The sequence below is a fragment of the Sphaeroforma arctica genome, assembly GCF_001186125.1.
Source record: "Sphaeroforma arctica JP610 unplaced genomic scaffold supercont1.749, whole genome shotgun sequence".
Classification (NCBI taxonomy): domain Eukaryota; class Ichthyosporea; order Ichthyophonida; genus Sphaeroforma; species Sphaeroforma arctica.
This window is the reverse complement of record NW_014039809.1, coordinates 1-10,995: the sequence shown is the minus strand read 5'-3', so window position 1 is coordinate 10,995 and position 10,995 is coordinate 1. Positions and strand designations below refer to the sequence as shown.

The 10,995-nt window shown below is 49.0% G+C and overlaps 2 protein-coding genes across 2 annotated transcripts; one reads left to right on the top strand and one right to left on the bottom strand.

Annotated features, from left to right (window-relative positions):
* Nucleotides 1-1,400: 1,400 nt before the first annotated feature.
* On the top strand, nt 1,401-2,781 carry SARC_08378 (hypothetical protein; the record flags this gene model as incomplete). The annotated part of the gene is made up of 3 exons (XM_014297636.1): nt 1,401-1,856; nt 2,155-2,298; nt 2,389-2,781. The coding sequence occupies 3 exons, from the start codon at nt 1,401-1,403 to the stop codon at nt 2,779-2,781; spliced, it is 993 nt and encodes a 330-aa protein (XP_014153111.1).
* Nucleotides 2,782-3,719: 938 nt separating this feature from the next.
* Nucleotides 3,720-10,125, bottom strand: SARC_08377 (hypothetical protein; the record flags this gene model as incomplete). The annotated part of the gene is made up of 2 exons (XM_014297635.1): nt 3,720-9,334; nt 9,987-10,125. Coding segments are annotated over 2 exons (5,432 nt in total), but the record flags the coding sequence as incomplete, so codon positions are not given.
* Nucleotides 10,126-10,995: the final 870 nt, after the last annotated feature.

Sequence of the window (10,995 nt, the reverse complement as noted above, 5' to 3'; positions counted from 1 at the left end):
GTACATAAATACATATATACGTACATACATACATACATACATACTACCTACCTACCTACCTACATACTTTCATACATACATACATACATACATACATACATACATACATACATACATACATACATACATACATACATACATACGGACATACATACATACATACATACCATACATATATATATATACCGCATCCCCCGTCTCAGGATTTACCTAGGTGCTATAGTTTGGCCATTCTACCCCATCGAATGCTCCCGGCGAGCTCCTCTGGATTACCATCCAGCTCAGCAATAGGAACACTGTCATAGAGCCCCTATGCTTTGTATCTCTATTTGCCATGAAATGAAAAGCCCTGTCCACGTAATGCTGGTGGGAATTACATATGCAAAGGATCCATTATCTAGTTGAACATTTTACTGTACCCAATTTGTGCTGTGGACAGGTTGTAAGCTCTCATAAATACCAGCAATAAATACCAGCAATTGAGATTGTCCCATAGACAAGGCCCCTGACGTCTGACGAGTTCTAATTGACCTCCGATTTTAGGGTTCAGGGTTTCAGGGTTCAGGGTTTCAGGGTTCAGGGTTTTAGTGTACAATGAGTGGAAGTCGCTTTCAGGTTTTGGAAGCGGACATGTCCATTCGCTTCAAATCTTAAAATTGGCTGGTTAGTTTATGTTTTCGATTCAAAAGTATGGTTTGCCGAATCTGTGGCCGTATTGTCTGGTAGATCGATCTTCAAGCCAACAGTATAGGCTTTCCCAAGCTGTAGCATTTAATATATCCTATTTGAAATCAAAGTAAAATAAAGAGTGGGTATATATAAATGACAATTGTGCCACATGATCCGTTGTGGGGGTTGATCAAGTAACGCGCTGGCTGTTATCTATATAGTGTTCATTTCTGTTATTGAAGACGTACACGAGTCCGTGCACAACCCCGTCCACAGTGTCACGTTTTGAAGAGAGATGTTGGCTGTTATTCATATATTTCATTTCTATTCTTGAAGACGTGCCCGACCCCGTTCACTACCCCGTCCACAGTGGCACGTTTTGAAGAGCTGTGTATGTCGCGTGATGCCTGTTGACATGTACAAGAACTTACAAACCGCTCCGAAGAGAAAGGTGTAGAAGGACAGATATCAATCAAAACAGAAAAGCAACGGCACACTAAAATCTTGATATGTGAATCACAATGTGAATTTACGTGACAGACCGTGATATGTGAATATTGCGCCCAGTATTATTGTCGCGAGCCTAATTTGCTTCAGACAGACAATCTCATCTGCTTTGGATAGGGTATGGGTTCTGCAGGATATTGTGTGAATTATTTAAGTTGATGGATTCGCATAGCGTACTCCAGTCGTGTAGTGAGTCTTTATGGCACAAACCTGGACTAAACATAATGAGATCAAGTTGTTTTTTCGCTATCCTCACTCTCGCCACCCTCGCCAATTGTGTCACAGCAGACAATGCCACGTGCAATCCGCTATTTGGTGTTTTCATCGGAGATCCTGCATTTCGAATCAACACCACTGTAGCCAAGGATGTGGTCTATAACAAGTCACCTCTTACACTCACACCAAGCGAGGACAAATTCAGATGCGGCAATGTGCACTCGTCCTGCTGTTCCGAGCCCATAATGGATTATCTGCAGGATGAACTGGCCATGACCTGGGACTGGATGTTCGGTACTATTGGCGACATGCGGAATATGACATTCGTTCTTGACGGCCAATCCAGCCAAATAACAACACAGCTGGATGATGGACTCAAGAAAATTAGCGATGCTTACAATCAGATGCCCAATAGCCCCGAAAAGGAGGAGCTCAAAGCAGTTCTGACTTTACTAGAGGATCTAGTACACATTCTGAATTCATTACTAGGGGATACGGTGGCGTGGATCGATCACTCTGTGAACTCATATGAAAAGTGCATCAGAAGGGTTCTCCAGTATAATGCCGGCCTCACCTGTCTTGCTTGCGATGCCAAGTGATGGGAATACATCGACTATAGCGTATGTATTGATTTTAGTAAGAACTATAGGTACTCTTATCGTCAAAGACCCTTTAACACCAGCTCAGCCTCCCAGAAACACTCGCGCTCGTCCACTAAAATTCTCAACTCGAACAAACTTTGCCCAATTCTTTTATTTGCAGGCGACTACCGGTGTTAAAGTAAAATTCGCCAAAAACACGTGCGATGTTATAGAACACGATTGTGGAGGCATCTGGGACAAAGCTGAGAAGTACATGGAAAGGGTCAGAGGTCACGTTATCGCGGCCCTTACCGCGGTCAAAATGGTATGGCTTTGTGTTCATCATTTTGAGTTTTGGTGTTGGTGTATGCCTATACATTCCAGATCTCATTTCCGCCACCACTGTCTTTTGCAGGATACCACCAACGTGCCTTTCATTGCAATGGAAGCCGAAATCTGTGACGATCAGCCTTGCAGACAATACGTATGCGAAAGCATGCTCACCGGATTCTTGTTTACACCTCCAACGGATCGGGCCGCCATCGCCACTGTATATGTTGCGGTCGCGTTAGCCCGTTTCGGCGAGGCTTTCTGGAGTGCACTCGCTTCTGGGAACAAAAGACGTCAAGCTCAGCTGCCTTACGCAGTACAGCTGGGTCTCGAGCACATCTCTCAGTCATCGCTGGAGGCCCTAAAGCTGCTCTCTGGGCTCAACCCGCTGGGACATGTCATTGAATCGTCACAGCGTCGGCGTACAAGTGGCGTGTTGTTCACTGCGGTGTATGATAGTGACAATACGGGGCTATGACGCCGTGGCGGTCGGCGTACGTGATTCGCCAATTGTGATCACGAGTATGTCGAATAGCGCAATACAAAGTTATGTCTCTTCGGCTGCGGTGACCGTATGCGTTCTCGTGGTGTCGGTGATGATGTAGTTCAATTGACAATAAAGCCTCATACAGCCTTAATTTGTACAATCAGAAGGAAGGTTGATCGAACTTAATAGTTCTGTGTATACCACTTGCCAGAACTCGTAGTTGTTCTACTAGAGGACGAAATATGTGGGGATACGATCACAACATAGTTTAAATGTCAAATGAATACGCAACGTGATATACCGAGTAAGGAAGCCTACACACTATAGGTACACATTATTACGCTTATTTCAATTGTTATAAAAAGAAAAGACACATACACACCAGGTGCACTATTACGACTATCGAATACCTTGTGATATACAAAGTAAAGATACACACGCACCAGGTTCACTATTCCGGTTATTTCGCTTACCTTGTGATATGCAAGTAAAGGTACATACACATACACACTAGGTACACTGTTATGTTTTTTATTATTACCTTGTGATATACAAAGTAAAGATACACACGCATACACACTAGGTACAGTACTACGTTCCCGATTACTAGTTGTACGTCGAGCAAAGTGCCTTTCGGTTTAACCATAACACATCTCACACTCAGTTCCTAACAATCGGTCGAATACATCTCACACTCAGTTCCTAACAATCGGTCGAATGCACCTCACACTCAGTTCCTAACAATCGGTCAAATACACCTCACACTCAGTTCCTAACAATCGGTCAAATACACCTCACACTCAGTTCCTAATAATCGGTCAAATACACCTCACACTCAGTTCCTAGCAATCGGTCGCACAGCGCTCACTGACTCAAACGGTGGGGCGCAATTGGTTCAGCCAAAACTTGCATATCTTGCACATCGTACATGTATATTGATATTTGGCCATATTTATTGTTGGATCCCCTGTACTTTTCTAGCCGCGGTTGTATGTACAGGTACACAAGAGATTATATTCATCAGGTCTACCTCAGCTCCTGTTTAGCCTTCAAATATGCACATCACGGCACTCTCCTGCTGCATGCGTGCGCCGTACTCATTGTCATACTCCATGGTATACTCCATGTTGGCTACATGTACTCATGCGATGAGTCGTCCAGCATGTGTGTACAACACACACACAGACAACCTCGTATCCGCTGCCACGCACCGCAGGTTTCTCTATCTATCACTGGTAAGTAACGCCCCTTCTATTGATTGTTTGACTTCTTAAACCCACGTATCTTGAACCAGCCCTTGCTCTTCTCCTTCTTGGCTAGCCCAGTGCTGCCGTGAGGCGTAATCGCAGAAAAGGAGATATCGCTCTGCGCGAATGAAATTGCCGCATTGTCTTTGTCCTCTGTATTTTGATTGGGCGAGCTGTTCTCCCTATCCGTAGGCGATGGCGTGTTCGCATAATGGCCCCGATTGTCTGAATAAGTACCGAACTTCTTCTCGAAGTTACCCACACTCGCACTCGTCCCACCGCCCATCACCTCCCGGCCACCCACACGAGTACCCGCATTCCCCGTGGGAAAGGGATGTGACTGCGTATTGGGCAACATCACGTGGTCGCTACCATGCGCGATAGGATACGCCTGTAGCTTCTCCTTGGTCATGGTCCTGCGTTCAATCCGCTTGGATCCCAACCGGTTGAGAAAGCCGCCGCCACTCTTCTCCTTAGAGCTCTGCGGGTGGGCTGGTGGTGGTGGCTGTTGATATCCCTGCTCATACTCCTGAGAGGTCTGTTGCATCGGATGATACTGCTGGGCTCGCTCCAACTGGTGCTGTTGCTGTAGCTGTTGCTGCTGTTGTTGGTATAGCATAGCCTGCAGCTTAGGGTCCGGTTGAGATGGAGCGGGCCCACGCTCGGGCCCATTTGCTGATCTGGTTATCGACTGCTCACTATCCTGCGAAGCGTTTTCCTGGGACTGCTGCGGCACATACCGCCCAGCCGCTTCGGCGGGTGCATTCCCATTTCCCTGCTGAATACCGGGACTTAAAGCGGGACTACCGGTGTCTGGTGTGTGCTGCGTGTTGGGACGCTCCTTGTGTCGTACGCCCATCACCGGTTTCCGAATCACACTGCCGTATTCATTAGACTTTGATTTGGGCTTCGGCTCCGAACTCGCAGCCACATTCGAGGTGCCATTCGAATTTGATTTTGAATTTGGATTCGTGATCATGTACACACTCGATTCTGCATTAACAACAGGGATGTCGATTTCATTTCTAGCATTTTCGCTCCTCGCTCCAAAATCTATTTCAGGAATGTTGCCATACAAACTCATAACTTCGCCATTGCTATCAGTACTGGTTTGGTAGTGTGTATTTGAATTCGTCCCTTCTATATGGCTACCATTTGAGTATATACCGGCCCCGCTGTATCCCATCCCGTTCTCCACCCCAGTATTCGTACTCGCATACGAATCACCAGAAGTGTTATAGGTGACTGTGTTCGACTGAATGGACGTCTTTCGCGGGAAGTTCGGTCCTGCCGCAACCACTCGATCAGTGTGCGGCTCGGCATAAGCCATACTAGGCTCCATACCATCGGGTGTATACATATCTGTGGCATTCTGCTGCATCTCATCGTTTCGCGACTGTGTTGGCATCGGGTACCCCGGGATAGGGGCCCGGCAATTCACGTGTACAGGCTGGTCAGAACTCATCTCCTGCACAGGCTCTATCGGTTGACTGCTATGAGTCATCACGTGGCCGGGCCCTACAGAATCATCGGACGGCTGCATGGAATCCGAGTCGATATACCCGGGGGTGTGCATACTCTGATTGCGATCACTGCCTTCCATACTACTATCCGCGCTGAGTGAGGGTTTCCACCCGGGGGCGCTACGCAGACTGGGGCTGTTGATGGACTTGATGCTGCTATGACTGCTATTGCTAAGCTTCTTCGAGATGAACCGCTTGAGCTTCCCCTTTTCGCACGGGTTTGTCATCGGAGATGTGTTCGCGCTCCCACTCTTCTTACCACTACTAAACCCACTGTGAGTGTGGCTGTGACTATGGCTGTGACTGGGATGGTTGTCGCCCATGGCCCTCTTCTCGTTCTTCTCCGCCGGCGTCAGACTATAGTCCTTGCCGTGCATAGCCGGGGCAGTTGTGCTGGTTGAACTGGGTGTGTCCATATCCTGCGTGTGTGTATCTGGAGTGTGTGCATTCACTGTGTGCGCCTGGCCAGTCCGTTGCTGTGGAGGCGGGGCTCTGAGGGGAGGGCTGTCGGCTGTATCGTCCAAGAGGTTCTCATAGGCCGGTATATTGCCCCCTGGTCTTAGCTCAGCTGGCCCGGCCAACTGTCTCTGCTGGCTATACCCTTGTTGCTGTTGCTGTTGCTGCTGCGGTTCGTACTGTATGTCCCTGTACATATCCCGTTGGCTATCAGGTCCCCGTGTCAGTGAACTGGCTTGTCGGCCCCTCTCTGTGTACAATGGCGACTGGGGCTGAGTCACTTGCGCCTGGCCAGGATACACAAAGTGCTGTGGCAAATGCTGCTGTTGTTGTTGTTGCTGCCGTGGCTGCTCTTCGGCGGGCATATACATCGGTTGATTCGACCGCGGCGAGTACTGTCGTTCGTACGGCTGTGACTGATGATGTTGTTGTTGTTGCTGCGGAAGGTATGGCGTCGACATCTGCGATGCATGTCCCTGCACCGCCCCGCCACCACTACCTACACCCCGGCCAGTCAGCCCTGCCTGTGGTACGGCATCTCCCCCGTGCTGCGCATAGGCCAAAGGACTGCCCTGTGCCACCACCTGCGCGTGCAACGCCTCGGAATCGCTCGCGGTGTGACATGGAGGACTCACAAGACTGCGCACCTCAAACATTCCGTCAAAACGTTCGCCTTGGCCCGAGACAGAGCTCACTGGCCGTGCACGTTGGGTCTGTGGATCGTGGCTTTGGCGGCCTTGAGGGGCTGTGTAGGCCTGTTTGTCTTGCCGCTGCTGGGGGTACTGGGCCTGTGTCGGTAGGTGATATGGTTGTTGTTGGTTTGATTGTTGTTGTTGTGTTGGTCTTTGTTGTTGGTCTAGTTGTTCTTGTTCCACATGCGAATTCGACTGTCCCGGTTGCGGACCGCCCATGCGGGTTGGTGACCTATCCTGCAGCTCGTCATACATGCCGCTCTGATTATGCCCCATTTGCCTAGGTCTAACCGCCCTCCTCTCCTGGCCCTGCACTGGGGATAGCTTATACCTACCCGTGGGAGAAGGTGACCGCCGTTCCGTATACATACGTGAGTTCAAACTACTATCACTATGCTGTGGTATGTAACTTGACTCGGAATTCGGGCCGGAGCCCGAACCCGATCTAACCCCAGTATACGACCCAACACTAACCAGATCAGAATCAGACGGGGCCGTCCCTACAATGTACGGCCGCGGTTGACTGGTGATGTGCACTTCATTGTTGGTCACAGTGGTGGTAGCGACAGTGGTGGTGGTCGTAGTGGTGGCCGTCGTAGCCGTGTGTGTAGCCGAGGGGGCTACCGTCGTCGTGTCTACATACCAGCCACTATCAGGGCCACCAGGGGGTCCCTGTTGCCTCGCAGGTGCTTGTGGATGTGTGGCCTGTGCATGGTTCGGTGTGTGCTGAGTGTAACTAACCCCAACCCCCTCAGCCCGTCCCTCTTCCGGACCCGTGAGCGCGGTCATGCGCCTGTTGCCGGATGTAGGTATCCGTTGTCGTGATGACCGCATGGGCGGTGTGAGGGTTGGTCTGGCGGTGCTTGCGGGTACAGGCACACTTTGTCGTGGTGTAGGTACGGGTGATGTGCGTCTTGGTGTAGGTACGGGTGAAGTGCTGCGGGTAGGTGATTTGGAGGTCACCCGTGGTCGTCTACTGGGCGATGGAGGAGGGCGCCTGCCCCCCACGCTGGTCGTCGATGCCATGGCAACCGCGTCGCCCGTGCTCGTACCTGCTTGCCCTGTGTTCGCACCCTGACTGCTGGTAGTGGCCACTTGGCCAGGAGTGTTGTGTGGACTGCCTGGGTCAAGTGTATCTACGGACATAATGATAGCCAGGATGGCCGCCGTGAGCCAATTCGATGCCTTTGTCTGCAAGCCTTCGTTCCCAGGTTGCTCTGGCTGTGTCTGTGTCTGTGTCTGTGGCTGTATCTGTGAGTTTGTCTGTGTATGTGACTGAACACCATTGATCTCTTGCGGTCGCCCCGGGCGTACTCCATTGGGTGCCAATACATCTCCGCGCCTGTATGTGTCGGCCCGTGCTTGCTCCTGTGACGTATATGAGCCGGTCTTCGTCCCGGTATATCTAGGAGCCGTACCGGTATTCCGCGGTACACTCGCATTTGCTCGAGCCGGTACAAGCGATCCCGCACTCGAAACTGAATCAACATTTATCGAAACTGCATTTGCAGATGACTCCGATCCCAAACTTGGGGGCCTATTCGCACCCGCATTCGGACCTACACTGGCACCTCCACCCGTATCCAGGGTCGTACCCCCATCCATAGTCGTGTGTACCATAGCATACGTATAGTAATCTGTTTCATACTCGTCGCTGTAACCAGATCCGCGCATCTCTCCGTGCACAGCCCCAACCCCAGTCCCACAACCTACGACTTGAGTGTATCTCTGGCGGTTGGCAGGCGCATCAGCTGCTGCAGCGTGCCTCTCCATTGTCATACTAGCTTGTGTACGGGGTTGTGCATTATAGTGAGCAATCAGCTGCGTGGAAGGCCGAATGGGTATTTGCGTCTGTGGTTGTGACTGTGACTGTGACTGTGTTGGTGGCTGTGTCTGGGAGAGTGCCGGTTGTGTGTGTGCACTCGTAAGCCTGGTGCGCCCCGCACCTTTAAACTCCGTCGGCCTCAACGTACTCGACGATTTCGTTCGGGTGGGCCTAACAGGGGGCCTTTCTTCACCCTCCACCATACTACTACCTCCCACTGCCCCACCCCCCATGCCGTTCCCATACAGCTCCGCCTGGTTCACATACAAATCTTCCTGCGTCCTATGCAAGTCTGCTTGATTCACATACAGATCATCGTCGTCGGGCTCCCTACTATCAGTGACAGGCACGGGCACAGGCACCTCTCTCCTCGTGCGTGGAATGGGCCTAGGCATAGCTCGGAGCGGCGGCGGTGACGTACTTTCTCCTTGGGCCGCCGGGAACCGTCCCGTTGTCGAAGCCACAGGTGCAGTTGTCCCGGTATTCGCCCGCATTGTCAAAGCGGTACCGAGTGGGGTAGAGGAGCGCATATACCCCGGCGCCTCGGGGCTCTCGGTGCTATACCTACTCCCCCTCGAAGGCCCGTTGCCATGGTTACCTAGCAAGGGGACTGGCGCCAGATCGGCCGTCGAGGACCGCGACACAGCATCTCCGCGCGGCTGTGAGGAGTTGGAGAATCTGCCGGCGCTATAAATAGAACTGGCTGATGTAGTGGCCTGTAACGTGTTGTGGCCGTGACCAGGTCGAGCGACGGGGTGGGTCAGGTTGACGACCATGCCCGATGAACTTCTCAGGCAATAGCTGTGGGCGTGGGTGTAAGGATGCGGGAGGGATCAATTAGTACACCAGCCGGGTACGGGATACGGGACACGCTCAGCTATTTATAGAACTCACACGCCCTTGCTTGTACTGTGCCGTGGGTCTGTTGGCAGGGCTGGGGCACGGGTGTGAGGGACTAAACGTAGGTATGTATGGTACGTAGACATGTAGAGAGACCTATCAATCGATTGATCCCAAAAAGTTGGCAGTCAAGTCTCGACCCCCACTCGGGACAGGTGCACAGGGCACACAGTCAACAGTGGGACACAACGTCTTAAATATGAGCGACTGACTACCTCCACAATTGGCACCCACACTATACCGGCCCACACAGACGACCTGTGACCAAACACGGGCGCGCACACGAATATAGGCCAGTACGAGTAACTATACTAACGGCGTTGGTATCACCAGCAGTTGACCTGGTTTAATTATCTCACAAATTCGGACACAGACGTCGGAAAGGTGTACGACCCACAGAATGAACGAAACGGGTACCAACGGAAGTGTCCTATAACATCATTAACCCATGCCATGCAACCGACCTAGTGTAGATACATCTACTAGACGTTCCGGATATACATACACATACACCTACACGTATATGTACACGTACATATACACATACATATACCTGGTTATGTAATAAGTGATGAGAGTCTCCACGGTTGCGAAGGAGTGCGAGTTGTTGAGGAAATATTCCCCATTGTTATTGCAGTGTATGCGGCAGTGCCAGACCCGACCCGATTTATTGATCGACAGACAGTATTTGCCTGCGTCAGATAGACAGATCACTAGAGTTTAGTACAACTAGTCCAAAAATCGGATCAAAATTCATTCAAAAATTGGACTGTGGGAGAAAAATTCAGCCAAATTCACTTGTGGGCAACCAAGTCTATAGGACGTATAGTCGCGCTAGACAATTAGAGGTAGGAAGTACAGTGGCCGTGAACTGAATTTTAATCCAATCAACTGTTCATTGTGACCGACCAGCGTAATATGACTGCCAATTAAGGAATACGACTCGATATGCGTATAGAGTGATATGTGTATGAACATATATATATTAAAAACTTATGCGTAATTCATGCGTATGTTTGTTCACATATACATATACATACACACGCACACATACAAATATATATATATATATACATATACATATATATATATATATATATACATATACATACGCACATACATATATACATTCATACATAGTCACACTCACACACACATAAATATATGTGTGTGTTTATGGAAGGATATATATATATATATATATAAATATACACATATATATATACATATATATATATATATATATATATAAACATACATACACACATACATATGTACATTCATCCATATATACATTTACATGTATACTCCCACAAATATCTATCTATCTATCTATGGATCTATCTGTATATATATACTTAAAATAAGACGTATATATACGTATATATATATATATATATGTACATATATATATATATACATATATATATATCAATATATAAATATATAAATTTATTCACATACATCTGTACATGAACACAAACCAACACCCACACAACCAAACACAAACATATATACATATATACCTTTATATATATACATATACATATACACACGAACAT